The sequence below is a fragment of the Meleagris gallopavo genome, chromosome 2 (assembly GCF_905368555.1).
Source record: "Meleagris gallopavo chromosome 2, MGAL_WU_HG_1.1, whole genome shotgun sequence".
Classification (NCBI taxonomy): domain Eukaryota; kingdom Metazoa; phylum Chordata; class Aves; order Galliformes; family Phasianidae; genus Meleagris; species Meleagris gallopavo.
The window spans coordinates 51,257,691-51,284,783 of NC_139405.1; the positions used below are offsets into that span (position 1 = coordinate 51,257,691).

General features: G+C 40.3%; 1 protein-coding gene across 5 annotated transcripts in view; it reads left to right on the forward strand.

The window, feature by feature from the left end:
* Window positions 1-22,571, forward strand: part of TULP4 (TUB like protein 4) — a 147,952-nt gene extending 125,381 nt beyond the window's left edge. For all 5 annotated transcript variants that reach the window (XM_085217118.1, XM_085217119.1, XM_085217121.1 and 2 more), the window contains exons 13-15: window positions 768-911; window positions 4,930-7,505; window positions 9,207-22,571. In XM_085217118.1, coding sequence (XP_085073244.1) covers window positions 768-911; window positions 4,930-7,505; window positions 9,207-9,323 — 2,837 coding nt within the window. In that variant the 3' untranslated portion in view covers window positions 9,324-22,571. The remainder of the gene's footprint in view (window positions 1-767; window positions 912-4,929; window positions 7,506-9,206) is intronic.
* Window positions 22,572-27,093: the final 4,522 nt, after the last annotated feature.

Sequence of the window (27,093 nt, forward strand, 5' to 3'; positions counted from 1 at the left end):
TCAAGCAAAGATTGTCCTCAGGATTTGTCACACCACAGACAGCTACTGTAGGGCAGTTGCGCCTTCTGCTTACTGAAGTGTTACAGGGTGATTGATTCCAGCCACTTTGTTTTACAAGTCCGTTATCGCTTTTTGACATCCACATTTACAATGATTGCCAAAAGATAGTTTAAGAATGACTTACTGGGTCAGATCAGGTGAATTTCTAATTCAATATTCTCTCAGTTTCGGTGTAAATATGTAGAGAATTATATAATTGAAGAGTAAGTGTGCAGTGGTACTTCCTTCAGATACTGTCACAGTCTGCAGGACCAGGGTCCCAGGGACTACCTGAGCCAGGAGAGTTTCCTTTGTATGTAATAAGCAGATTTCCTTTCTGAGCACTTTCCCATTTTCCCCTGAGTTCTTATAAATCTGTGGCATCCTGTGGTGAAGAGTTCCAAGAGTAGAATAGAAAAATAATTTTCTTTCCTAAAAATAGATGCAAGTACAGATGAAGTAATTCATTATTTCCACAGCTTAACTAAAGAGATGCTGCTTCTGTTTAAGGAGAAATATCTGAAAGAAGCAATCCCTTTTGTCCTCTTTATGCAAAGTATTACATAGTGATTTGGTTAAGAATGTCTCATATATGCATTTGCTTATTAATAAATCACACAGAAATTGTAATAGCCCTTCTATCTGCCTTGAGTTAATTCTTTTATAGCTTTATCTGCTCCTTGTGTAACCATTTTTAAAAATTATTTCTTGTCACATTCTGTCTCCAGTAATATATAAAACCAGTTTGCTGCATCTTCAGCCCAGGCAGATGACAATCTATCTCCCAGAAGTGCGAAAGATTTCAATGGACTACATTAACCTGCCTGTCTTTAATCCAAACGTTTTCAGTGAAGATGAAGATGATTTACCAGGTAAGGAAGAACTGTAGGCCTCTCAAATTATGGCTCTAGCTACCTGCAGGACAGATCAGCTCCCTCTGATAAATACACAAATCAAAATCCCTTAGTCTGGTGGAATCCTGTAGAACTGGATTAGAATAAGATTAGTGCATATTATTTATTGCTTATAGAGCTGGTAAGTTTCATGTGAATTGGAACATTAATCATCTTCTACTTAGTTCACTAGCAGTTTTGTGTAGATTGGAGCCTTGCATTCTGCATCTTTGTAGAACAGAATTATATTGTGTTGGAAGCCCAAAGGGGTTGTTCTTGTGAGCTGATGGAAGCAAAGCACAATCTGCTGGCAGGAGCTTGAGCCAATTCCTGACTTACTCAGACACATGAGTGTTAAATGCCCTTTCGTATTTTTATCAGTAAAAGGGGCTTACAAAGAGGCTAAAATAGTAAAGTGTTATGTAAAGAAGGAGGATCAGAAATTTCACTAAGATGTAAGGTAGTGGGACATTCAAGCAGTACAGGGAAAGTTTGGATGCAGGTGATTCAAGTGTGATATATAAAAGGATAGGAAGTACTAAGAACCTGCTCCAATTAAAAATAACAATAAAATCAATAGCCGTGAAGTTAAATTAATGCAATTTCAAAATTCTCATATTAGTGAGGGATTCATGTTTCCCACATTGTAGTTTTTTGGAACTATAGCAGTGGACTCCATGAACAGACAGCACTCTTTGAGGAAGAATAAGTGTGAGCACTGAAGAATTAAATTGAAAGTTCTCACATTATTTTGAATCTTTTGAGTGCTGAAAGCTCACACACTTGTGACTGACCCAAGCATCAAAGTAGTCCTCTGTGTTTTTAGAGAAATATTAAACTGTTTAAAATGAAGCCCATTTCCCATGTTTCAGGGCTTGTCTTGCTTAATTTGTGTCTACCTGATAATATATCTGTAGGATCTGAAGGAATAAATATTTACTTCAGAAAGATTTGAAGAAAATAGTAGAGACATTGATGATCATATATGTTATGCACTCAGCAAATTCTCCTATGAAACTTAGTTCATGCATGAAAAACAGAAAAATTGAATAGAAAAAGAAAGCTAATATAAAGTTTTTTGTGTCTCTTCCTGATGTGCAATATCAATGCTTTTAATTTTATTAAAAGAGCTGAAACAGTGTTCTGAATTACAAGTTGGTAAGCACTACGGAAATATAGGGAAAATTGTGAAGAATTTTCTTCCTGCTTTTTGAGAAACATAATAAGAGTGATAATAGATTATCTTCCATAAGAGCCTTCCTCTTCTGCCCACTTTTTTCTTTCAAGTTCCTTCTGACTTGGCAAACAGGCTATTGAAACTTTCAAAAACCTCTCAAGAATTCTTTCTTAAAGCCAGTAAGCATACAATGGAAAAATGGCTTTATACGAATGGAAAAATGTATTGCAGTGTAAGTAATGATTACCTGAGAAATTTAAAGACAAACAAATGAAAAAAAAAATAGCAGTAGAAAGTGCTGTTGGGCAGTGGAATTTGTGAAAGAGGTACTCCGGGAGAGGTGCTTTTTAATGTAGTCAGTAAAGATTTGGCAGGGCAGAAAAACAGTGGATCGATTTAACTTGCAAATTATGCAAACAAATAAATTAAAAACCATTGGAGAAATTAAAAAAAAAAAAGTTGGATTTAAACACATTGGGATATTAAGCAACACCGTGACAAATGAGATGTTATTTGGATAGGCACTTAATACTCATGACAGCAACATTCCGGATTGCTCAAGCAAAGCTAACAATTAAACCTTAAGTTCAGAAGCCCAAATTGCTAACTCAGGATGGGTGCATGGCCTCCCAGCCAGGCACAGAATTGCTCTGCCTTAGGGCTGCTGAAATTTAGCTGTCAGCCTTCTGAAGGAACAAACAGAGGTACTGTTAAAACTTAACAGCATATCTGCAAATATCTGCAAACCTTCCACATTCCACTGTGGCTACTAATATTGATAAAAACCTAATGCTATTGAAAGTGTAATCACAGGGCATGAGTAGGTGACTAGGATTTTAATTAGAAATTAATTACGAACTAGGCAGTGACTGGATTAATTCTGACTAGTAGATCTCTTGCCTGATGAGATCTTGCAAACCACAGATCTCCACAGAATTTGCACACACAAATGATTGTAGATAGAACTCTAATTTCCTGCCAGAAATCTGCTTGATACAACTTGCTTCTTGTTTTGAGTATTTTTTTATGCAGAACTAGCAAAAATTCTGCAAGATTCTTAGGTTATCTTTTTGTTTATATGTTATTATACTTTTCTATCTATATTCCTTCTTATTTTGACTTCTGCATCTGCACTTGCTTCCACTGTTCTCCTTTTCCTATTGCCCTCTGGCTTTTCAGTGGTAGCTCCTCTTGGAATCAGTGCTTTTTGCAGAAGGAGTTGCAAGCTGTTGGAGCACATTCCATGCTTTCTGCTTACAATCATGAGAACTGCTGCACTGTCACTTGTTCACCACCACCTGTGGGAAACTTTTGTCTGTTTCTTTTCACATTTCTGATTGCAGCCTGTCCAAACATTGATTCTGAAGTTGCCTTGACTACAACACTTAATTCTTGAATCTCTCTTACTTCCCATCTCTTTCCTCACATCTTTTCTACACCAACCAGCTTTCAAAAACTTCTATAAGTTTTTTCTGTATTTCATTCCATCATATTCCTCTCTCTGTTTCGTATTCCTTCTCTTTGTGTTACAGGTTGCTCTGTCACTCACTGTACTCAAGGGATAATACTTGCCTTTTCCCAGCTGATAACTGTATTTTCCAGTTTGCCTAAGCTCACCAAGTCTGGGATTATTATGCTAATTAATATAGTGCTTTCATTGCTGATCTTCCGCTTTCTTCATCTTTTCTCTGGCATTGTGTGTGTATGTGTGTGTGTGTGTGTGTGTGTGTGAGAGAGAGAGAGAGAGAGAGAGAGAGAGAGAATGCTTATCAAAGATCTAAGTCAGTGTTTGTAATTGCTGTCAGATCAAGGCAGGCTTGAGGAGCATTATAGCATCCTCTGCCCAAACCTCTCTCTAGCAAGTCAAAGCAGCACCTCACTGGCTCTAGAGAGTGTCAGCCTGGGTCAGTGAGGGCTGTTTTGTGCCTTACCCCTACATAGCAGCTGCCCTAAAGAAAGCCTGGGAGCCATATACAGTAGCTTTAGGATTAGAGGAAAAAAGAGGTGCCAGCAGCCAGGGATCTATGGGTAGATTTTCTTTTGTATTGTTTGATTGTTGATATCTTTATCATCAAAACAACTTACCTGAAAATTAATGTGAATCTCAATTCTTAAAACTTTGTTTTGATTTAAGTAGTGGTCATTACAACTGGATGATGAGTGAGTGCTAGTTCAGACCCACCAGATAAACTCACTGCTCTGGGAAAGTTCATGGCAATCATAGTGTGGCCTAAACACGAGTGCTGAACTTTACTTCTGAAGCACCACTGCCACGAAGCTAACTTAAAATTGATCTCCAAATGTTAGAAATGTCTGTTGTGCAATGGGAGTCAGTGCAGATAGTCTGGCTTACTTGCTCAAACTAATGTCTGACCCACTGATTTCAGGGTCTGATAGCAGCCCTTCCAAATGCAGCTGAGCTCTTAAGTAAGTTCATAAAGATAAGCAGGCAGTTAAAAAAAGTCAAGGGTAAAACAAAATGACAAAGTACAAAAGACATGCAGTGGTCTTTTTTTTCCACTAACTTTAAAAACGAATTCCCCGCAGTTCCTGAATTTCATGTAAACGCTTCCATGAACTTTCCCAGTGGCACATTTTTTAGCTGCCCAAATATCTTCCTCAAAGTACTGAATAAAAGCAAAAAATACATGAAATGCCACTTCTGGAGGTTTTTCTGGTTTGACACTTGCTGTCCTTGTGCGTGCCTAAGCGCCATGCTTAGCAAAGGCCAATGGGCCCTGAACTAGAGCAAGCAGAGGGCAGGAGGCCTTGCCACATGCAAGGAGGCTAGCGAGTGACGGGCTGTATTGTTCTTTGCAGTGCCTGGAGCTCCAGGTGCCCCTGCCAGCAGCCCACCCTGCACCGTCAACATCCCCATTGCCCCCATCCACAGCTCGGCCCAGGCCATGTCGCCCACACAGAGCATTGGGCTGGTCCAGTCGCTGCTGGCCAACCAGAATGTGCAGCTGGATGTTCTGGCCAACCCTCCGGCCGAGACAGGGGGTGAGGGACCGGGACCCTTCCCAGGGGCACCAGGCCGATTCCCTGGCCCTGGGGCAGTGGCACCAACCGGGGGAGATGTGGCTCGCGCTGCCCCTGTACCTCCCACTATTGCCCCGCCACCCCCCGCCATCGCCCTTGCCGACCTCCGGGACCACGGTGATCGTGAACACGAGCCCCCACTCAAGGCCAAGCCCCCGCGTCCAGGACCGGGACCACAGCTGATGGAGAGCGATGCTGTCATCTTTGGGGCCGCTCAGGAGCTGCAGCTGAACAAGATGAACCCCCCGCCACCCTACCCTGGCACTGTTTCCACGGTGGGCCCCCCGCCACCCCCACCTGTCCCCCCACCTCCGCCCCTCGACCTCTGCCTGAAAAAGGGGGAGTTCTCCCTTTACCCTGCGGGGCACTACCAGCCGCCCCTGGGGTACGAGCGAATAACAACATTCGACAGCAGCGGGAATGTGGAGGAGGTGTGCCGACCTCGTACCCGCATGCTCTGTGGCCAGGGCACCTACACTCTACCAGGGCCCGGCAGCTCTGCCACTTTGCGCATCACCGCTGCTGAGAAGAAGATGCAGCAACCCTGCACCAGTGCCACCCTGAATCGGCTGACAGTTCCCCGTTACTCCATCCCCACTGGGGACCCACCGCCCTACCCCGACATTGCCAGCCAGCTGTCACAGGGCAGGAGCATTGCACAGAGGCTGGACAGCAGTATCATCCATGCTACTTTGCGGAGGAATAGTAGGGAGGCAGCGCTGAAAATGGCCCAGCTGGTGGACAATCAGAGAGCCACCTTGCAGCTTCCCCCAAAAGCCAAGAGCAGCGTTGTGACAGCACAGTACCAGCAGAGAATACCCACTGCTTTGTACACCTGCAGCCAGTGCAGCAGCAGTGGCGGAAGCAGCACCACGAGTGCTGGTGGTGTGGGCAACATCACTAATGCCAACTCTGGCAGCAGCACTTCCAGCATTGGTGGCATGAGACCTGATATGAGCACAGGGAGTGGCTCCCAGCACAGCTCTGTCATCGCTCACTCTGTCAGTACATCGCCTTTGGCCTCCCAGTCCTCCTACAACTTGCTGAGCCCACCTGACAATTCCCGTGACCGGGCAGATTATATCAACTCTGCCTTTACGGAGGATGAAGCCCTTTCTCAGCACTGTCCAGTGGAAAAATCGATACGGCACGTACCTGTGGCCTTGACGGAGGCTGCCATCGGTGTAAAACGGCCACCGCCGTACCAGTGGGATCCTATGGTGAGCGAAGAGATATGGGTTCCTCAGGAAAGGACATCTCAGAACTCTGTACCCAACCCTTTAAAACCAGCTCCTCTCATCATTGGTCAGACTCAGCATCTGGATATGTCTCGAATGCCGTTTGTCTCCCCTAAGTCTCCAACTAGTCCCACTGCCACTTTCCAGACAAGTTATGGGGTCGGAGTACCGTACCCAGGAAGCTACAGTGCCCCTCCCCTTCAGGGAATGCAGCCCCCATGCTCCCCCAAAGAAGCTCTGGCTCCAACACAGTTTGCACAGCAGGAGCCCACAGTAGTGCTTCAACCAGGTTATCCACCCAACCTCTCCTATTGCCCTTTGCCACCCATGTATCCTGGAAGTAGCGCCTGCTCTAGTTTACAGCTGCCACCGATAGCCTTGCACCCATGGAGCTCCTACAGCGCATGCCCACCGGTGCAGAATCCCCAGGGCACTCTGCCTCCAAAGCCGCTCCTCGTCGTGGAGAAGCCGGTTATGTCTCCCCCACCAACTGAGCTTCAGGGCCATGTGGGTACAGAGGTGATGGTGGAGACGGCGGACACCTTCCAGGAGGTGCTCTCCTTGACAGAAAGTCCTGTTCCTCAAAGGACAGACAAATTCGGCAAGAAGAGCCGAAAGCGGCTGGATAGTCGCGCTGAGGAAGGAAACGTGCAGGCTATCACCGAGGGCAAGGTCAAAAAGGATTCGAGGACACTGACTGACTTCAATTCGCTAATATCCAGCCCAAGGCTGGGCAGAGAGAAGAAGAAAGTCAAGAGCCAGAAAGACCAGCTCAAGTCCAAGAAGCTGAATAAGACAAATGAATTTCAGGATAGTTCAGAGAGTGAGCCGGAGCTTTTTATCAGTGGAGATGAACTGATGAACCAGAGTCAGGGCAGCAAAAAGGGTTGGAAAACCAAAAGGAATTTGAGGACAGCCAGTGAGCTGGATGAGTTCAAGTGCCGTAAGGCCAGCGAGAAGGAGGACGGGAGACTGGGGAGCCAGGGCTTTGTGTACGTGATGGCCAACAAGCAGCCACTGTGGAACGAGGCAACACAAGTCTATCAGCTGGACTTTGGAGGGCGAGTGACCCAGGAGTCGGCAAAAAACTTCCAGATTGAGCTGGAAGGACGGCAGGTAGGAAGGCAGTGGCAAATGCTGCACCTGGGTGGGGGGGTGGGTGCCAGAATCCAGCCTGTCTCTGTACAGCGAAGTGCCTCCAGCTCACATTGGCTGCTGTTTGGGGAAAACGCATAGGAAATAAACAATAAAAACCAGCAAAGTGCTAGATTGAGAAGTAAGGATAAAGTGCAGTTGTAATGTAAATGTACCAGGTATATTCAGTATTAATCCAGTAAGACATAAGAACAAAAGCTTCCTTTAATATCACTAGCTTTTACTTCTGAAGGGAAGTAGTTTTTGTAATAAATTGCAAGGAGAAAAGTGCAACAAATTTCCTTGACTACAGTTAAAGTTGAAGGCAGTGAGTTTGGACGATAGCTCATTTAATGAACACTGCTCGGTTCCTATGGCGGTTACAGAGCCAGGCATGTGCTTTGTTCAGGAGAACTGATGGGGGTTCAGTTAGGTTCCCTCAATCAAAATTTCCCCTCCTGAGTTATCAGGCCTTGGCTGCTTGTTCTTAATCCTGAAGGTACAAGAGGAAGCTCTGACCCTCTCCCAGAAAGAGGCTCAGTGGCCTGCTTTTAAGCAGCCTATGGACAGAGAAGTTTTGGGAAGCTAGAAAATCCAAGTATTTTGTTTCACAGTCTCCCCCTTCGGCCTGAGTGGGATGTTACTACACCAAAACCAGGCCATTAATAAATCAGCAGGACACTGGACAGTCGAAGAGTTACAGGTTTAATTCCAGGCTCAGCCATACAATCTCTGAATGTCACTTTTGATTTATTAAAGACATCAAAGCTCTCAACTCTCTCCAATTTAACCTGGGAGATCAGCGTCTTAAATATTCAACATAGATAACCAGTGGTAGTCTCCTGGTTTTGTCCTGCTGCAAAACAGCAGCTTGTTAAGAAAGCAATGACCATGGGTGCATACCCATGAACCCCCGTGCAAAATCACACTGACCATAGGCTTTGCTGGTGATAGAACAGAGCTCAACTCACTTGCTTACATTCCAGCCCAAGAAACTTCACTGTAGAAAGATACGATCAGGGCTTCTGATTAAGCTTATGAAAACGCAATATTAATAGGCCAAACTTTACATACTCCCTGTAGAAGAACAACCTGACTACCCTAGCTTTACGTTTCAAACAGCTCTCACTGCTCTTTGCTAATTCATTCTCAGTCTAATTATTTGCTAGGAAAGTTTATACAAAGGAAAATAGAACTGCCAAAGAAATATAACATGGTAAATGTGAGGTGCTATAGACAGAAGATTGGTTATTCCCTTTCCCTGAAAGCTCCTTCCTTTGAAAATGAAATCTGTTTTCCTGATGGGGCGATGATGGAATCTCTCCAATGGAGAGAACATTATTTTCCTGCATGAAGAAGGAGGCTGATGTGACCCACTTCTGTTGAGGTCATTGGAAACATTGTACTTACACCAATGCTTTATAATTTTCAGCATGTTTTAATGCTCAATTTATAGGGTGAAATATTAGTCAAGTAGTCTATGTGGTCCATTATTACAGTACACTTACTCTTCTTTGGCCTCCCACTCCATGCTGTGACTACCCCATATTAATTCAGGATGATTAACAGGAGTGTAATTACAAAAGAGCAAAAATATTTAACTCTTATTCTTCTCTGTTTTCTACATTCACTGTTTTTGACCTTGTTCTCTTTTTCCTTCTCCGCTCTTCCTCTGCTTCCCAGGTGATGCAGTTTGGAAGGATTGATGGCAATGCTTACATTTTGGACTTTCAGTATCCATTTTCTGCAGTGCAAGCCTTTGCTGTTGCTCTGGCTAATGTGACTCAACGCCTCAAATGAACAAGCAGAAACCTGGAGAGAGGAAAATGTTGTCAAAACCTTCTCATAGAGTCCAAACTGGAAAATGTCGGGGCAGCCTACGTTAGGTGCGCTGAGGTGCCTGGAAGCGAGGAAGGCCGTAAAACTGGAAAAGTCTCTTAGTGCCCAACAGAAGGGCATTAACTCTAATCAGTCATGGGGTGGAGGGTGGGGGGCTTTCTTCTCTTTTGTTTGTTTGTTTGTTTGTTTGTTTTCAGGTGCTTTCTTTTTTTAAAGCATTGTGCTGGGTTTCAGAAAGAGCAAAGGGTTGAGAGCCATTCAGTGTTATGTGGAGAAGTGTGGCTTTTGGCTTGTTGTGATGGTTCTGCTGTGTTTGCTACAATAGCTGATGTAAGCTCATAGAGGGATTAAAAAAGACTGCTCTTTTTGATAGACTGCCTTATATCATGCTGTTCTTTTTAAAACAGGGAACATAACTTTTTTTTTTTTTTTTTTTGGTCCAGTTTGTACTACTACTACTACATCAATGACAGCAGCAAAAAAAAAAAAAAAAGAAAAAAAAAAGAAAAAAAGAAGCTATAATACTTGAAGACACATGTTTCTTCTCTGATCTCTGATAATAACTGAGTACCACAAGTTCCAGGGAGGCTTCTGTAGGTCAATATTTAATTTATACATAACGATGTGTTACTCAGAAGAGAAACAAAACTGTTACCAATGTGGTTTTAAAACTCAATGTATCAAATAAGTTGATGTCTGCTTGTTTTGTGTGCTGTTACTGGGGATAAACATCTTTCGTTGGGTGACAGAAAAGAGGGAAGAAGGTAATTAAGAGCATTCCTTCTTTGCTCATACTGATCAGCAGTATTCTTCGGTTTGGCCTGCAGCTGGAAGAGGTACAGTGTGACCAGATGTACTTCAAGGCCATGCCTATACACGCTCCTCATTTAAATGTGTTTACACTTTATAAACAGAGTCATTCAAGTGACTGAGAAGGCCCAATGTATTCATCTACTTAGTAATCAATAGGAATCAAGTTCCACAACAGTGTATCTGTGCTAAAATTAGGAAGGAGACAGAAGTATAGCAAGTCATTACAGGAAGCAATTTCATCAGGAAAGCAATTTCGTTACAGGAAACAACATCATAGCTGGCTGGAGGACAAATAAGCTAAAAGTGGAAGGAAAAATTGAACAGAATTACTCCTTTTATCACCATTATTACTTGAGTAGTTCTTGTGATGTAGTTTGTGAATATAATGTTCCAGGTAAGAAAGAGTGGCAAGCCAAAGTTTAAATGGAGTGTTACGAGGGATGGCTTATTGATAGGAGGGCAGCTTGTTTCTGGTGGACATGCAGACCTGCTGACCATTTAGAAGGGTTGCTTGCACAGAAGGTTTTCTGTATTGTCCATCTTTGTGTATATATTTCTTCGCTTTCTCTCTTTTCTCCTTGCCTGCATTTTGCTATGGAATACATTCTGGTATGGAAACAGTTTCCACAGTAATACACAAAAACTGTAATTATTCCTGTAATTGTTTGGACATTAGGTTACTAAACATAACTCCACATTTCCTTCAGAAATTATTATTTTGATGTGAAAGGCACACTGAGGAAGATTAGTTGAGATGTTAATGGCTGCTTTGTCTTTTATCCATTTTAACTTCTTACTTGAAAAGCTGTATAACATAAGATAAACAGTTGTGATTTTATCTCTCTTTTTGAAAATTCTAGTGTCAAGGCAGTTCTGTGTTGTATTTAATTTATTCTAGAGGAGCATATCATGTAAGAGAGGACCCTGCTGTAGCAGAGCTTACCAGAATGCAGTGAGCAAGAAACTTCCGCTCTGCTGACACTTGTAAAGCAATACAGCACAGAGGGAATAATAAAAAATATCAGTCAGAGAGGAGTTTGAGAGCTGCTAAGAGAGACTAAGAGGCAGATCATCCACAGATAAAGTCCCACAGGGTGAGTCCAGGAAGAACCCTTTGCAAAGTGGTTTCCTTGGAGATAGATAACAGTTAGTGGTAGGAAGGAAGGATGGGCAATAGATCACACCATGCCTGTATGATCCCAGAGTTCAGCAGCTTCTGCTTACATGTCAGACACAACATTCCCCTTGGCATTTAACAGACTTCATTTGCTTCAATTAATTTTATTGGATTTCTCTATGTTATCTGGGCCTATTTGTATTTTTTCTCATGTGCATTACTTATTTGGCAGCTTGCGTGCCCGTATGTGTAATGTGTGTGGGACGGAGGAACTGAAATGGTTTGGTTCTGTTCCCTTTAAAATCTGTGGAAATTTTTCCCATTGATTTTTATAAAGGAAACACGATTGAGCCATTTGTCCACATTGAGTTACACCCTGTGCAAACAGTCAGTTGAATTCTCAGTTCTGCTGCTTTCAATATGTGAAGAGGAAAGTTGGCAGATTAGTGTCCTTTCCTACCCAGAAGTCTGTGCTTACCAGTCATACCCAAATTAGAATATAATGGGCATATGCTGAACACCATAGACAAGAGTTATATCATGACATGCTCACTGTCTGGGAGAAGGGCGACTCATTCACATTAGAAATCTTCAGCTGAAAGGAACATTGCCTGTAGTTTTAAGCCAAAATTGTTACCACATGCAAAGAACATCAGTGTTTTTTTCTGAACAAAATCTGGTCTAATTAGGACTTTTGTGTGCAGTTTCTTTAACCCTCCATGGAACAATATTCCTCTTCACTTGATTCATAAGCAATTTTTTCCAATTATCAGTAGTTTTCTACTAATGTATAACCACAAATCTTAAACACATATAACAGGTAACAGCATTACTAACGTGGTTCTGTTGGTCAAGCCTGTGATTGCATCGTTCTGGTGGCTTCTGCCCAAAGCACAAGGAACAACCATCATAAATCAGGAAAGTATACACAATTTCCAGCCTTCCTGTTTATTTGTCAGATGTTATAAGATAAAATACTTTTCTGTCTTTTTGAAAATACTTTGACAGAGTCCCTAAAGGGAATTAAAATTGAGGGTTTTAATGCTTTGGAAAATTAGAGATAGAAACTACTCTCAACTAAGTTGAATTGTAATGAAAGAAATGGAAGTGGTATAAATTCTTAGAGTGGAACTGGATCCTGAATTGTACAAAGAACAAGTAAAAGCAACATTTCTTTTGTTTTTCATTGAGATATGACATATGAGACAGATTTAAAAGCTCCCACAATACATTCACTGAAATCCTGAAGATTGCTGTTGCATTCAGCCAAAAGATAGATTTTACACTTTATATTTAATTTGAGAGATCCAAGTTTTCTGTAGATAACTAAGTTCTTCTAGGAAGAATGTAGCAAGATATTCAAAAAAATGTTCTTTTATACACACAGTGATTTCCAGAATATGTTTTTCCAAAGCTGTTTATTTTGTTTTTTTTTTTTTTTCTTTTTCAATTGTGCAATAGTTCTGACAGTCTGGGGGTCTTATGGGCCTTTTCATGGTTGTTTGTTTTATTTTGCTGTTTTTCTTTCTTTTTTTTTTTCTCTCTTTTTTTTTTTAGGAAATTCTGAGTGATTTTTTAAGATAATTTAATGCAGATTTCTTGTTAACATCCAAAAAGCAAACTATTTATCTTGTGTAATGTAATAAGTGATTAAGGGATTATTTTATTTCTATGTATCAGTGAGTTATACACACTTTATTATTTATATTTAAAGAGCATATTTGTAAGTAATTGTATGTTTTGCTGCAAGAAGTTCAAAGTGTATATAGGAAGACTTGGTTTTGTGGACTAGTATGCAAAATTTCATCATTCAGACAGGCAGAAATATTTTGGTGTATCTAAAAGCAGTGAGTTTGCTTTGAAGGTCTTTGTAGACTACAAAGAATGTAGATGACTTCTTTGGGACCTGCAGAAATCTGTCCTCCACAGTGTGTTTCCCTCCTTTGTTTTGAAGTACATATTTCAGTTGGGAGTGCTTTTAAAAAATACAAAGCTTTTCCTCTTGTTTAGTGCAATGCTTTTTCTCTAATTATAAGATAGGCTGGCTTGTGTGATAAAAGAGGGTGTAATATAGGCTCAGTTTGTAAGTTCGTTGTATAGCCTGGTAGGATTTAACAGTAGCATACTTCAGTGCACTAGCCAGCTAGCTTAGTATGAGCTAGATGAGGCACGAGAAAGAGTACAGCAGTAAATGTGTTTTTCAATACTCAGGCTAATGCACTCCTTCAGCAGGGCTCAGCTGGTTCCAGCGCAGCCATAGTGCTGCTGATTCCTGAGTTACCACTGCATGGAGCTGACTGAGCTGTGCCCTGACCTCTGCCTGTGGCACCTTCTCTTCTTCATGGTGCTCCTCCACTGAGACACACTGGAGACACCGTTCCTTCTCTCTTCCTTCCAGTTTAGCTCCAAGAGCAGCATGCAGCTGCCAGAGAGTTTGCCTGCAGCAGCTTTAAGCGGAGAAAGCCCTGACTCAGCTGGTGGTTGTGTGGAATCTGCTCCTCTAAAGGTGCAAAGAGGTGCAATAGAGAACCTGATTCATTTAGAAAATACAGCTGATACCCTCAAAATAAAGCTCCTAACAGAGACTGTAAATTGGCACTTAAAGTCTTGTATGATATGTACCGTGCACAGAGTGATCAATTTTATATTGAAGCAATGGGAATATTGCATTTCTGCAATGCAAGTATGGGAGAGAGAGATGAAAGAGTTACAAAAGGAATTTTCATCGTAATAGTTATTCACTGAGTTCCAGGCAGCAGAAAGAGGTGCCATGGGCTGCCTGATCTTGGTTGTATGACAGTCAATCTGCACATAGGTTCATCTCAGACAAACCTTCCGTGTTGCAGCCACAGAGAAACAGTTGTACATTTCTCTATCTAGTTTTGTTTTATTGTTTTTATGAAGCTGCACAAAGCCTTGAGCCTGGACAGTCTGACTTTCCCTCACGTGTCTTTTTTTTTGGTCTTAGAAATTCCAGACAAATGATAGGGAGCTTGCCTGGTTGTTACCTCAGACAATTTCTGTGCATTTGCAGCCAGATATGTGTTACCCTTTGTTATCTTGGTGCCCTTTTACCTGTCAGCAACACTTTAAATCCATGTGCAAAAACTTATTTGAGTGAAAGAGAAGACAGGGTAAGTTTTTACTGGCTTTTATGAATGGTTGCCAGAGCAACAGTTTGGAAATCACACATTTCTGCAGATCCCAAACCACTCCAGGCCAGTAAATCTGACCTGGGGATTAGCAGCAGATGAGCCATTTGCACGGCATGCTGACAAAGGGCCCACTTCTCACCTCGCCAGGTTACATCAAGGTACTTACCAGAGTGGAATTGCAACCAAAATGCACTTTGCCATCACTCTATGATTATAAGGTAAGAATGACAGACTTGACCTGTATATCCATTTAAAACAACTGTACAGCATTAACGAACAGCTATACTGACAGTTCTGTGTAAACTCACCTGAAGCACTCTGGAAGTAAAATGGCAGCCACAAAGCAGTCTTAGAGAATTTTGCCTTATTGTTCTCATTTCTAGGACTCCAGCGCAGGAGAGCAAGCTGTTTATGTGATTTGGAGGTTGGTGTAATGTTTTTCCCAGTATATGAGGGCAAATAATATACTGCTGACAAAAATGAAATAATTCTGGTAGAGGAATTTTTTCATTTTGAAGTCCCTTCGCAGCAAGCACAATCCTCCACCAGCAGCTACTGGCATAGAGCTCTGTTACCCTCAGGAGTATACTGCAGGTAGGGATCATGGTCCTTTTTGCAAGGTTGGAATTTACATGCATCATTCCCGAAGGAATAAGATTTGCTACTGCTTGTGAAAGGTGGGCTATGCAAATGATTATTTCATATTTATTTAATTCTTTAAAAAAAATCCTGCAGAGATGTTTTAAGATTAAAAGACGCAGCTTTGCATATTGCTTGGTACCTCTGGAGATGTATGAGGAGAACATTTCTTTTGGCAGTTGGATTGTTGCTGCATGTAGGAAATGAGATTTTTAAGAGAAAAAACAACCAAATAAGAGAATGAAAAAGGATTCAGTGAAGCAGTTCTTGATACAAAAATTAAAAACTTCACTCTTCAACTTTTGATTTTGCAAATGAATTTATAATGAGAAGTTTGTTCTTCAGGGCAAACTGATTGTTATGAAGCTCTGTGCAAGTGCATAGGTTTGCTGATCTGGAGCTGACTGCAGGATCAAAACAACACGATTTGGTGAGATTTGAAAATAAATAAATGAAAATCTGAATACTTACTTATCCAAAGAGTTCCAAAGAGTATCCAAAGAAATTAAATGATATGATGCCTTCCAGTGGCTGGAAGGGGCCTACAGAAAAGCTGGGGAGGGACTTCTTATAAGGGCATGTTGCAACAGGATGAGGGGAAATGGCTTTAAAATGGAAGAGGGTGGATTTAGACTGGATATTAGGAAGAAATTATTTACTGTGAGGGTTGTGAGATACTGGAACAGATTGCCTAGAGGGCTGGTGGAAGCATTCAAGGCCAGGCTGGATGGGGCTTTGAGCAACCTGGTCTAGAGGGAGGTGTCCCTGCCTATAGCAGGGGTTGGAACTAGGTGATCTGAAAGGCCCCTTCCAACCCAAACTCTTCTGTGATTCTATGATGTTCAAGTGTGCCAGATCATTCTGAGTCCTTGCCCTCTCATTTAAATAACTACAAATTTCAAAATATTGTCTGATTCAGCAATTCTGAATCCTGACAAATGTCATCTACTTGTAGAGTAGTTTTCTTACTGTCCAAATAAATGGTTGGATCTGGTAATATGGATTAAGATTAAAGTAATAATAAAAGAGAAACCTACCAGTGTGCAGACACCTGAGTTTCAAGTATTTAATCAGGATGGAGCTCAGCTTATAATTCCTGCCTATTCTGTTTCAAACTATTTGTTCAAAACTATCATAATTTTCCCTTCATTTCTTTTGTTTGCTTTATACATGATTTGCCTTTGGTTTCCCTTTGCTTCACTGCTTCAGCATTTGTTTCTTCATTTTCTGTGTTGTGCATTTGGGGAAGGGTTTGTCTGTTCAAGATCTCGTTGTTTGTTGTAGATAAAATATATGGTGTTGTGGAATAGCATGGAGATGCATTTGATTGAAAAGGCACTGTAGTGTTTCCTGAAAAAGTAAGGGAGTTGCATTTGTTTATTAAACGTGTTATTTTGGTACTATAACTTTAAACCTGATTTTGGATTTTATTTTTTTTATTTAATTTAAAGAGTGTACACAGTCATGCAGGTGCACATGTTCTTAAGCTAGCAAGCCCAGCATGTTTTTCTTTTGAATGCTTTTGAAAATTGGTACACAGTTTGTGTACTTCTACATGTTTTACATGGGTTTGGTTTTTTTTTTAGTAAATTTTGGGAAACCCCATGTTTTCTCTTTTTTTTTTTTTTTTTATTTTTTTCCTCAGTGTACCATGGTATACCTGGTTTCCACTGTACTTAAAAGCATAGCTTGATCTGCCTCTCCTTTCATGTATCTTGTGTAATAGATTTTGCAGGAGGTGCCTAGAAAGCATTGTTGGTTTCCCTATAAAAATGTGGTTTGTCCAAATTCTTTACTGTCTACATGATTGGCAGATTGACTCATTGCCCTATTTTTCCTTGATAATTTGGAGTTGTAAGAGTTGTCCAGCTGTTGCTTAATAAAATTTTGCAGACTAGAAAATTCCTGACTTGTTTTTGTTGCATTTTCATCATGTTGAGCACCTTAAATACTTTAAAAGCAGTTGACAAGCCTCCTCTGGAATGACCTGAATAATAAATAGCTAGAAGCCCCTGTGCCTTCTGATTTCAATAACTGTTTTCAAGTTCCACTGAATCCAGTCCATGTACCAGGCCATAGGACTGTGTCAGTCGTATGGGAGGACGGATGGCAAAATTGTCATGGTAATAATTTTCCCAACTGCTTGAACATCAACCAGTTCTTGTGCCATTTCTCCTCTGCTTGTTTTCCTTTCTAAGGAGGTTATCTTTGGGATTTCTGGTAGTTCTCATGCTGTCATCGATACACTGGAAACTTTAACATTACCACAAGGAATTCTTCTGTCTGTTGTCTTTAATAACAGAATAAAATGCTGTGATGGCTAGTGTTCCTTCACATTTTTAACAAACATAAACATTCAGGGACTGAAGAAATCATAATAATAAGCAGTAGTAAAGTATCATACCTGGCATAATGTACATCCGAACTGTAGCATAAATGAGAGAATCTTGGTGTCAATTCCCATAGCAAGTTCTCATAATGGGTTCACATTACCTGTGGAGTGTTGCAGAAGTCTTTGATGGATCCTGACCTCTTTACCATATTCATGGGTGGCCTTGAAAAAGTTTGAATACAGAGCTATAGAGTTTACTGATGATATGAAGTTAGTTACAATAGTGAAAACAGTGACCAGTCATGAAGGATCTCAGGCCTTTATCACAGTTGGCAGTAAAATGGCAGATGAGACTCAGCATGGATAAATGCAGAGTGATCCACATGGGGGATAATAAGCAAGTGTAGATTTATGTGTGCAGTAACTGTCTCTGAAATGACTTCTGCCACTCAGGAGAGACTGAGGACACGACAGTTGAGCCAGAAAGTTTCTGGCAGTAACCAGAGACTGGGAGAGTACTAGGAGTAAATACCACATGAATTTCCTCTGTCCATTCTCTTCCAGGAGGATTAGCAAATGGCTTTTGTAGGAAGCTAAGCATGAGTCTTAAATGGATTCTAATTTTGAACCAGTGCAGCTATTCCTATTCCAGCACTTCTAAGGCAAGCATAAACCTGGAGCATAGTGTATAGAGGAGGCAGACCTAACTTTGATTTGCTGTGTGTCATAGTTCAGTGACAAAGATTTGTGTGGTCATCTGTTTCTAGAAGGAAATCTTACGCTTTCTCTGGCTTTTTTATTTATCGATGCAGTGTATTTACAAAAATAAGAATTCTGTGGGCCCCGTGCCCTCTGGTTTTGCTGCCTGGTTAAAGGTAAGAAGGAAATGTGAGGGAACACTGTTTAATCAGTGGCTCTTTAAAGAGAAACTGAGAATACAGCAGCTATACACATAGTTAAGCTTGTATATATGATCTAATAACTACTAGCTGTGGGCTTTTTCATCGAGACAGGTTATTGTTGGTGTTCTCTGGTCTGTGGCATTTTCCATTTTCTGTTGGCATTACTACCAGAATCACAAAGAATAATAAAATAGCAGTCTTTACTTACTGCTATTTCTTTTTTTCAACAGCAGCCCAGCTTTCAATATGCAGTGTTAACAGGATAGATGCAGAAGCTAAGCAATTACCTAGTTTGTGAGGGTGTTGCATAAGATCAGGGGAAAAAAATTGCAGCACTTCACGCCAATTGAAATTCATCTCAGCCCTTTCATCTGGTTCCTCATCCATTATGGCCATGTATGCCTTATTCTCATTTTCTGCTCTGTTTAAAATGAACACATTTCATACCTTTTTTTTTTTTTTTTTTTTTTTTTTTTTTTTTTTGTCTGATCAAAGTGAAAACTATTCATCTGGGGGAATATTTTGGTTTGTGCATCTCCTGATATTTTTAGCTTTTACAATGGTTCCTCACTTCCCTCAATTTCTCACTTCCCCAAGGATAAGGAGAAAAGTTAGATTTGAACTGCAGTAAATACTTTTTCATTGTTTTTTCCCTTTCTATTTGCATTTTGTGGTGACCATCTTCTTTCCTAAAATGAGGGCAACTTTGTTCCCTTTGTTGTGCAGTTTTGGTGAGATTAATTTCTTCCTTTTCTTGTCAAAGCCATCTAGGACTTTTTCACTTTTTCATGATCTGAATGTTTGCTTTAGAAAAGGGTCTGAATGAGTTGGTTACTGCAAAAGGGAAGATACTCAGGATGATTTAAACATCCAGCATCTCTACTTGCCTCATCTGGAGACAGCCAAATGCAGTGTCTCATCTTCATATCTGGCATCACTGTGATTCTTTCTAATGAGGGAAACATCTCAGCTTTATTGAAATCTATGAACACACCTCAAGATTTTTCTTCTTGAGCTGCTGTGGTAACTAGTGTAAGCTGAGGTGTCAAGCATTCATTTTGACTGGCTCCATTTGTATGACATGGAAAGTACTTTGTAACTTCTCCATATCGTTCTGTCCATAAAATTGCTGCTACTGTTCCTAATTACATTATACTAATAATGCTATCTGTAATTTATAAAACATGTGACTTTTGTAGATTTGAGTTGTGTCTGATCAACAGAACTTATCAGTGACTGTAAAAAGACTGAACATCTTTCAAAAAATGTGGGTTACATATAATCCACATTGGAAGTTCTGTTATGAACTGCCTAACTTCCAAATGCCAACGAAGTGTCCCCTCAGGCCATAAATTCAATCAAAGAGTATCCTTTTGAGAGCTGCCAAATTCCCCAAATGATTCCTTCTCTGAAGATTGTGGAAAACATGAGCAAAATACCACAGACTGAATGTCATCAGAAGTAATGGTGTATTCATGATGAAAAAGCTGTTGGATGAGTATGACAGTAGCAAATGAGAGAGAGTTCAGGGAAGTCAGTGAAGCTGCCTGGGGTGGATCAGCAACACATGTGATAGAATGTCCCTTACTTCAGAGGGGAAAGAAACCGAGTATTTGAGATAAGAAGCTTATGAGTTGATGCATAAGTGTCAGTCACTTGTGTTCAGATATAGAAGTGCAAAATGCTACAATGATGGTCATCCTCACCATCATCACTACAAAGATAGTGGCTATGGAAGCTTGATTTTTTTATAGAAATTGTTACCATATGAACGTTAAATATAAAGAGAATCAAAATGGTAGAAAATTGAGAAAATGATTATCTAAAATTAAAATATTCTCAAATAGAAAATGTTGCATACTAAGAGCCAGTCACACCCAAAAGAAAAATGTTTTTATTTTTTCAAAGATAGTAACAACAAACAACCTCATAGCAAGATTGCTTGCATCTGTGAAGTTACAGACAACCTAATGAAGAAAAGATCCAGGAAATGCAGCTGTCCTATGCTGGAGTCCAGGTTTGAAAAACTGAAATACCAAAACATGGAATTCAGTATTGATAATATTCCCAAAGTTGCTACATTAATGTATTTTGCATAGCTTGCTCAGTGCAAGAGGCAAGTCAAAAACAATTTGATCAAAAGAACAGATGTTTAATATGTTCTAAGTACAGTTACAGAGACAAGTGATGACATCAGCTGTCTTTAAATTGGATCTCGGAATTCTTTTGGAAGACATAGTGTAGCAGGCAATTCAGAAATAATCATTTAAAGACTTTCAGAGAACAGGATGTACGATGAAATTTACTCTCAAAATAGTTAAGCAGGGAAGTAATTATATGAATGGGTAGTAATCATATAAAACAACAGAGATCCACAATTTAACTAATTAATTTCAAAATAACTCATGAAGACCCATAAGTGCATATAATTTTAAAATTCTGAGTGGGTGTTGAAGTTTTGTTTGAAAAGTTTTAGAGTTCTGGATAAATGCAGTCAGTGCTAGTGAGCCATATTCTGTCAGTCTGCTCGCTGGCCAATTTTGAATGCTATAACCTATTAAAATTTATCAAGTTAGGAGGGAGGGAGCATATAATGACTTTTAAGAGGAAGTCTTTGATTTGCCTTCATAGAAACATTATGAGTAGGTGTCCAAGTAGGGAATGTAGGATGTTTTTAAGTACCAACAGAAAGAGTGGAGTTCGAAAGTGCTCAGGAAAGGATGTTAGAGAAATTTGATAGGAAAAATATTGTTTTGCAACACAGAGAGCCAAAGCAGTCTCTTTTGTGCTGGCCACATTGTATAGATCATAAGTAACTGTGACTCCTGCTGTTTCTGTTAATACAGAATTAATTTAATCCAGCAGATGAAGAGGGTTAACCAGGCATTGACATCACCAGGTCATTAGCACTACTGGATTGTACAGAAGCTGCACAATTTATGTCAGATTTGATATTTCTGAAAGATGATAATAAAAGGTGCAGAGAGATTCAACAGAATATCCAAAGCAAGCATCCATTTCAAAAACATAACTGTAGGAATGGAGAAAGGTTTTTAATCTCATCAGCAGCTCAGACTTAATCATATTCTTAGCAGAAAAGAGTAAATCTATGTGATGAATTCTCTGTGTCATACTTGAGCCCCTAAGAAAATCAGAGACCATTGTGAAAAACTCACACTTCTAAATTCTCTCATGAGAAGCTGATAGACTTGTTTGGAGGTAGTGTATGCCTCAAGGGATGGATATAAATCATCCATAATTTCCACTGAAGATACAGCTATTCTTGAGCTCAGTCTTCTATTCAGAAATTTTATGTCTTGCCCAGAGTATCAGATGGTTGGAACACAAGGCTGGACAGTATTTACAGATGAAGTTCAGTGCTCCCCAGAGATTCATGTTTGTGGAGCAAGCTTACGTGTTCTGGGAGGATGTAGCACTGCTACAGTGCTTTTACAGGTGCAGATAGAAAACTCTTGCAGATATAGCTTCAGGCATAGCAGATTCCAACAGATGTCTAAAACATAGGTGAAAAAATCCCATTATGGGCAATACAAGATGTCAGTATGTTTTTTCTTGTGAGCCTTTCTCAACAACAAATGAAGCTGTCTTTGAGCATGCAAAGATTGTCAGTTTGCACTGTGTGCATTTACATTGGGATTTGGAGACAGTTGCTTCAACGCAAAGGTGTTTTGCTCCGTTTTATAAGCTGTGACTGAACAACTGATGGTAAATTTGGTCTGGACCGAATTGGATGTTTGGACTGTCACCATCAAAGCTGTCTTTCACGTTTATTAAAGTCGGAGGTGCCCTCTGTCAATACAAATGTCCAAATCAGTTATGCTGTTGCTTAAACAAAGAGGCGCAACTGAATCCCTACTAGAAGATCAAAGATGAAGAGACACCAAGATCATTTCACTGAAAATTTGTAAGATATGAAGGGGAATTATGTTGTTTGAAATAAAATCTTCTGAATGTTTTATATTAACATGTTTTATATGTAAAGGGAAACATGCCCTCTTTTTATGGTGCCTCTAAACAATGAATGTTTGTTATTGTATTAAGAATCAATTTTTGACTGGTAAGTATTAAAGCTTAAATGTTATAATGGAAAAATTTGTTGCCAACAGGGAGGGCATCATTTTTAAAAGCTTTATCACTGCTTGCAGGCTGACAAAGGCTGTAGAATCTGAACAAAATCTTGCAACATTCATGTCTTCAAAAAGCATTAGTAAACTTTGCTACTTCAAACGACACTAGAGGCTGAATTTTCTGACCTTGGTCCATAGAGTCTGAGCTCAGTGCTACTCACAAGAGCTTTATACACAGCAAGCTCACCAAATTAACTGGATTTTCCACCCAGGTGGTTTCTGACAATGATTTTTCTAGCACAGAGACACTGAGAAGCCCTATAACAACTGTTATCTGTGCCTGACTCAGAGTAGTTGAATAATCTATTATTTCAGCTCCTCAGTGTTGCATCCTAATAGCTTTCCTTTTATCTGCTCCATTCTTTATGTCCCTTGATGTTTTTGTTAAGCCGTAAAAAATAACATCTCCAGCACAAGTCTGGTTTCCTATTGTGTAATACAGCATATCACCAAGTCTCAAAGGAAGATGATTCTGCACTGCTTTTGTAGTGCAGTGGGGGCCAGGGGCTTTTCATAGCAGCATGTAAGAACTGAGGAGAGATCATCTCTCTTCACTATTGTAAAGCGGGCAGACAGATCCACGAGAAAACCTGCAGTTCTCAGGTGTACAGTGGTGGGCACAGAAATACAGGGCAGCTCATCCTATTTCTATGAATCCACCCAGGGGGAAGCCTGCTTATGGAGCAGGTGATGAATGAACATTCAGACTGCAGCAGTAGTGACCAACATCACCATTGGAAAGACAGAGGAGGCCAGGGAACCAGAGACTGCAGCAGCGTATAGTGGTACATCACAAAAATAAATGTGAAACACAGATTCTTGATGGAACAAAAATCACCTGAGACTGCAAAGCAGTGAATCTGAGCAAAGCAGCAGGAGGAATATTTATTGTAATTCCCTGAGCAATCAGGGAGTACACCCACAGTCAGCCAGGAGAGACAGCTTGAATCATCAAAGCATTTGAGATCTGAGAGCAGTGCAGAGATGAGAGTAAGCTGCGTCGTGTGCAATTGCTCCAAGCACAGATGCAGTAAGCAGAAAGTGGACTTAGTTTGCCACTGATCCCAAAAGCTGTAATATTAATAATTCTCAGCCATTTCTTGTGGGTGGCAATGACTGGATGGAATCTTGAAACTGACTGTACAACCCTCAAGTAATACTTCCCGGGAAATTCCTTTCTCACACAAAGAAGCAAAAATTACATGACACCAAGCAGTGTGTTATGAGAATACAAGCTTCAGAGTCAGTTTTGCAATTTTAGCTCCACAAGGAAGTCTCTCTTGTGAGACAAGCTACAAAGTGCATGAACTAACTTCATGGAAAAAAATGTGGGAGTCTGCTAGCAATGCAAGATGATATCACATAGTACTACTGGAGAACATATTGCTAGACTTGAGCACTTCTAATGTCTTCTTTCTTCTTCTGCTAAAATAGGTGGATTTACACTTGTACTAAACTGAATGCCAAACTCACTTCTTAGGTAGTGTAGTTACAGAATGGGTCTATGTCAGTTTGTCCCTTTTCACTCTTTTTTTTTCAGAAGGTTCAGAATTGGCTGATTTGTTATCACGAATGGCATAAAGTAGGCTGATGACAATTCCAGAGAAGGATGTTCATTTTTATTAACACAGTCAACCTGAGAAATTCCAGGAACCTGAGAGAATGCTTAGCTAACAATATTGGAGGAAAAGTAAGTATGTAGCAGGCCACACATGCTGACCCCGAGCAGCAAGCAAATTAATAAAAAGAACGATAAAGGAGTCAGTTAAACTGGAATATAAGGATATAAGCCATAAGAAACTTATTTTAGGTGATATGTTACTATGGTAAAAAAAGAGGTCTTACCCTGCTGTGTCCTTTGACACCATTATTTGAGGTTACTACCTCAATTTGCAGATAGGGCCTTTGGTGAAGTACTGCCTTGGATTTCAGTGAAGAAATTAGCAATAACTAGTGTGAATGAGATGTGCTTTAAATGGATTAAGAATGAACTTACATAGCCTATTGCATTGCCACCGAACAGAGTATTTCTGTTCTGAGGATTTTGCAGAGTACTAGATCTGATGGTAAAGAGGACTCATAAGCAGATACAAAACTGTGACTTATAAAATCTGGACATGGCACAAAGCTGCCAGAATGGTAATTAGGAGAATGCCATATGCCAAATGTCATAACATTTCAGACAAAATGCAGCTTTATTACAGACAAATGTGAAGTTAGATGTTTAGGAGCAAGGAATGTACATATATATATCCAGGATCAGTAATTTAGCTCAAAAAGCTGCTAGTCTGACGAGTAACAGGTCAGAGCAGACAAGTATCTCACTGTGGTATGTTAGCAGACCCAAGAGATGTTCTTACAAAAAGATATCACGATCCTTAAATTTTTAAATAGGGCACTGAAAGTAGGGAATTGATTTCACCTGACAGAGTATTGTGCGTGCTTCTGGTTAGGTTTTTAAACAATCTCAGAAAAAGAGGCAATGTTGAAAATTAGTGAAGTTCAAAAATTTAAAAAAATGCCTTTCAGCAAGAGTTTTGTCTATTTAGCTTATTTCAGAGAAGAGCATAATTAAACAATTCTCAGTATCTTAAAAACCTAAAATGCTGGTATCAAAAGGCACTTCAGTTTAGCAGAGAAAAGCACAACAGGCAGTAATGACTAGGGAGGCTAAAACCAAATACGAAGAGAATACGTTCAATGAAGGAAATGACAGACATGAGAACAAAATCATGGGTTCTCCATCCTATGAGATGTTCCAGTCAACACTGTTCTGTTTAAATGCATTTTGGTTAGATACAGAGGTTAACTGGTGGGTAAGATGCAATGACAAAAGGAGAATTAGCTCCAGAGGCATTTGCCGCATTCTTAGTGCCCCCATCAGCCAGATGCTGACCTGGCTGGAGGACACGACTGGTTTCTTCACTCTGCACACACAGGTTTCTTTCCTTCCTACACAGGAAGGAGGAGCGAGGGCCTGAGGATGAGGAGGCCCTGTTTTGCATGGGCTCCTGAATTGGCTACACACGTTTAGATCTGGGAGCTTAGAACTACACCCAAGTCCTGCAAATTAGCTGCAGTCCCACGTGAATGAGAAAGAGACACATTTGTTGGTTTGTGCAGGCAAGGGCTGGTTTACTCCAATATGCTGGTAATTCTGCAATTTGGGCTGCAAAACTAGTTGCCTATGTTTTCTATTTGAGTAAAAATAAGTTGCTGCATGTCATGTTCTGTATATAGTTTTGTGTTTTGCTTTGTGGTTCAGAAGCAATTAGCTGAAGAGAGGAGACGCACAGGCACAGAGTAAAACCTTCGTTTTACTGCATGTTTCTGGTTAGATGTAGCAGTACCTAAAGGTTGTTGTCATTAATGCACATGTGGCTGTGCATGCAGGCAATAATCTGCTTCTAAGAGGGAAAGGAGAAGCTTTCCAAAATGTTTGGCACTTTTCATTATTTTGCTGTTTAATTGCTTCCCTTGAGATATATGTAAAACAGTTCAGAAACAAACAGAGCTGTTATAAATAATGTAAAAACATCATCAGAGTAATAATGTGTAGTGCTCAAGTAGCAAGATTTTGGCAGCAAGAGGGCTGCAAGGCCTCTGTGATGTGGGCTGGGACTGCCCTGGGCTGGACACAGCTGGCTGCTATGATGGCCCCACCTCGGGCCAGGGCTGGGCCCCACCACCAAGATGGCGGCACCACAGGGAAAGTGTGCTTAAGAAAGGGTAGAAAATGGCGGACAGAGAGAGGAGGGGGGACAAAGAAAGTGAGAAACATCAGGGAGTACCAAGGCAGGAGGAGGAGAAGAAGGTGCTCCATGTCGCCCTGTCAAAGGGACCGCTGCCCATGGAGAGAACTGAAATACTGATCTCAATTGACAATAAATTAAGTTAGATTTCCATGTGTTAAGACTGTTTTGCCCCTGACAGTGATGTCCCTGTCTTTACATCAGCCTGCCACCCATGTTTAGCTTTATTATTGCCATATTATTATTCAATTAATACTGCATACTCCTAAAAGATGAGATTTTATCTCACAAGAGACCTGACTTTCAAAGAAAGGATAATAGGAATCTTAAAATCAACATAAAGCATACACATCAAATGTTTTGCTTAAAATAAAATACGCACTTTATAGTGGCACTTTATAACTGGCAGCATATAATGTTATATGTATTTTCTCAAATATTTTTAGAAAATAAAGCTGTATGGTTTGAAGATAGTTCTTGTGAAGTATGCTTGACACATTCTGCTGTGTAAGAATTAGGAAGTAAAAAACAATGATCTATTTCACTGATTAAGGAAACCAAAATACAAATGGTAGACAGTAATTAAAAGTAAGTGGGTAGTCTTAATTCTTCACTGTTTGTTACCTAGAAGTCACAAGTTGTTGAGTTTTTATCTTCCCTTTCAATTACCATTTTTAACAGGAGTAGAGATAGTTAAGCTAATGTGTGCCATCAGAAACTTATTTTTTATTCTAACTGTGATTAACGCTTGAAATCTAGTAATCATACTAAAACACCACATTAAAATGTAACTTACCTTTACCTTGTGTATGGGAACTGCTGAATCACGGCGTGAACCTCTGATTGACCACCTGAGGCAAGAAATTAGTCAGC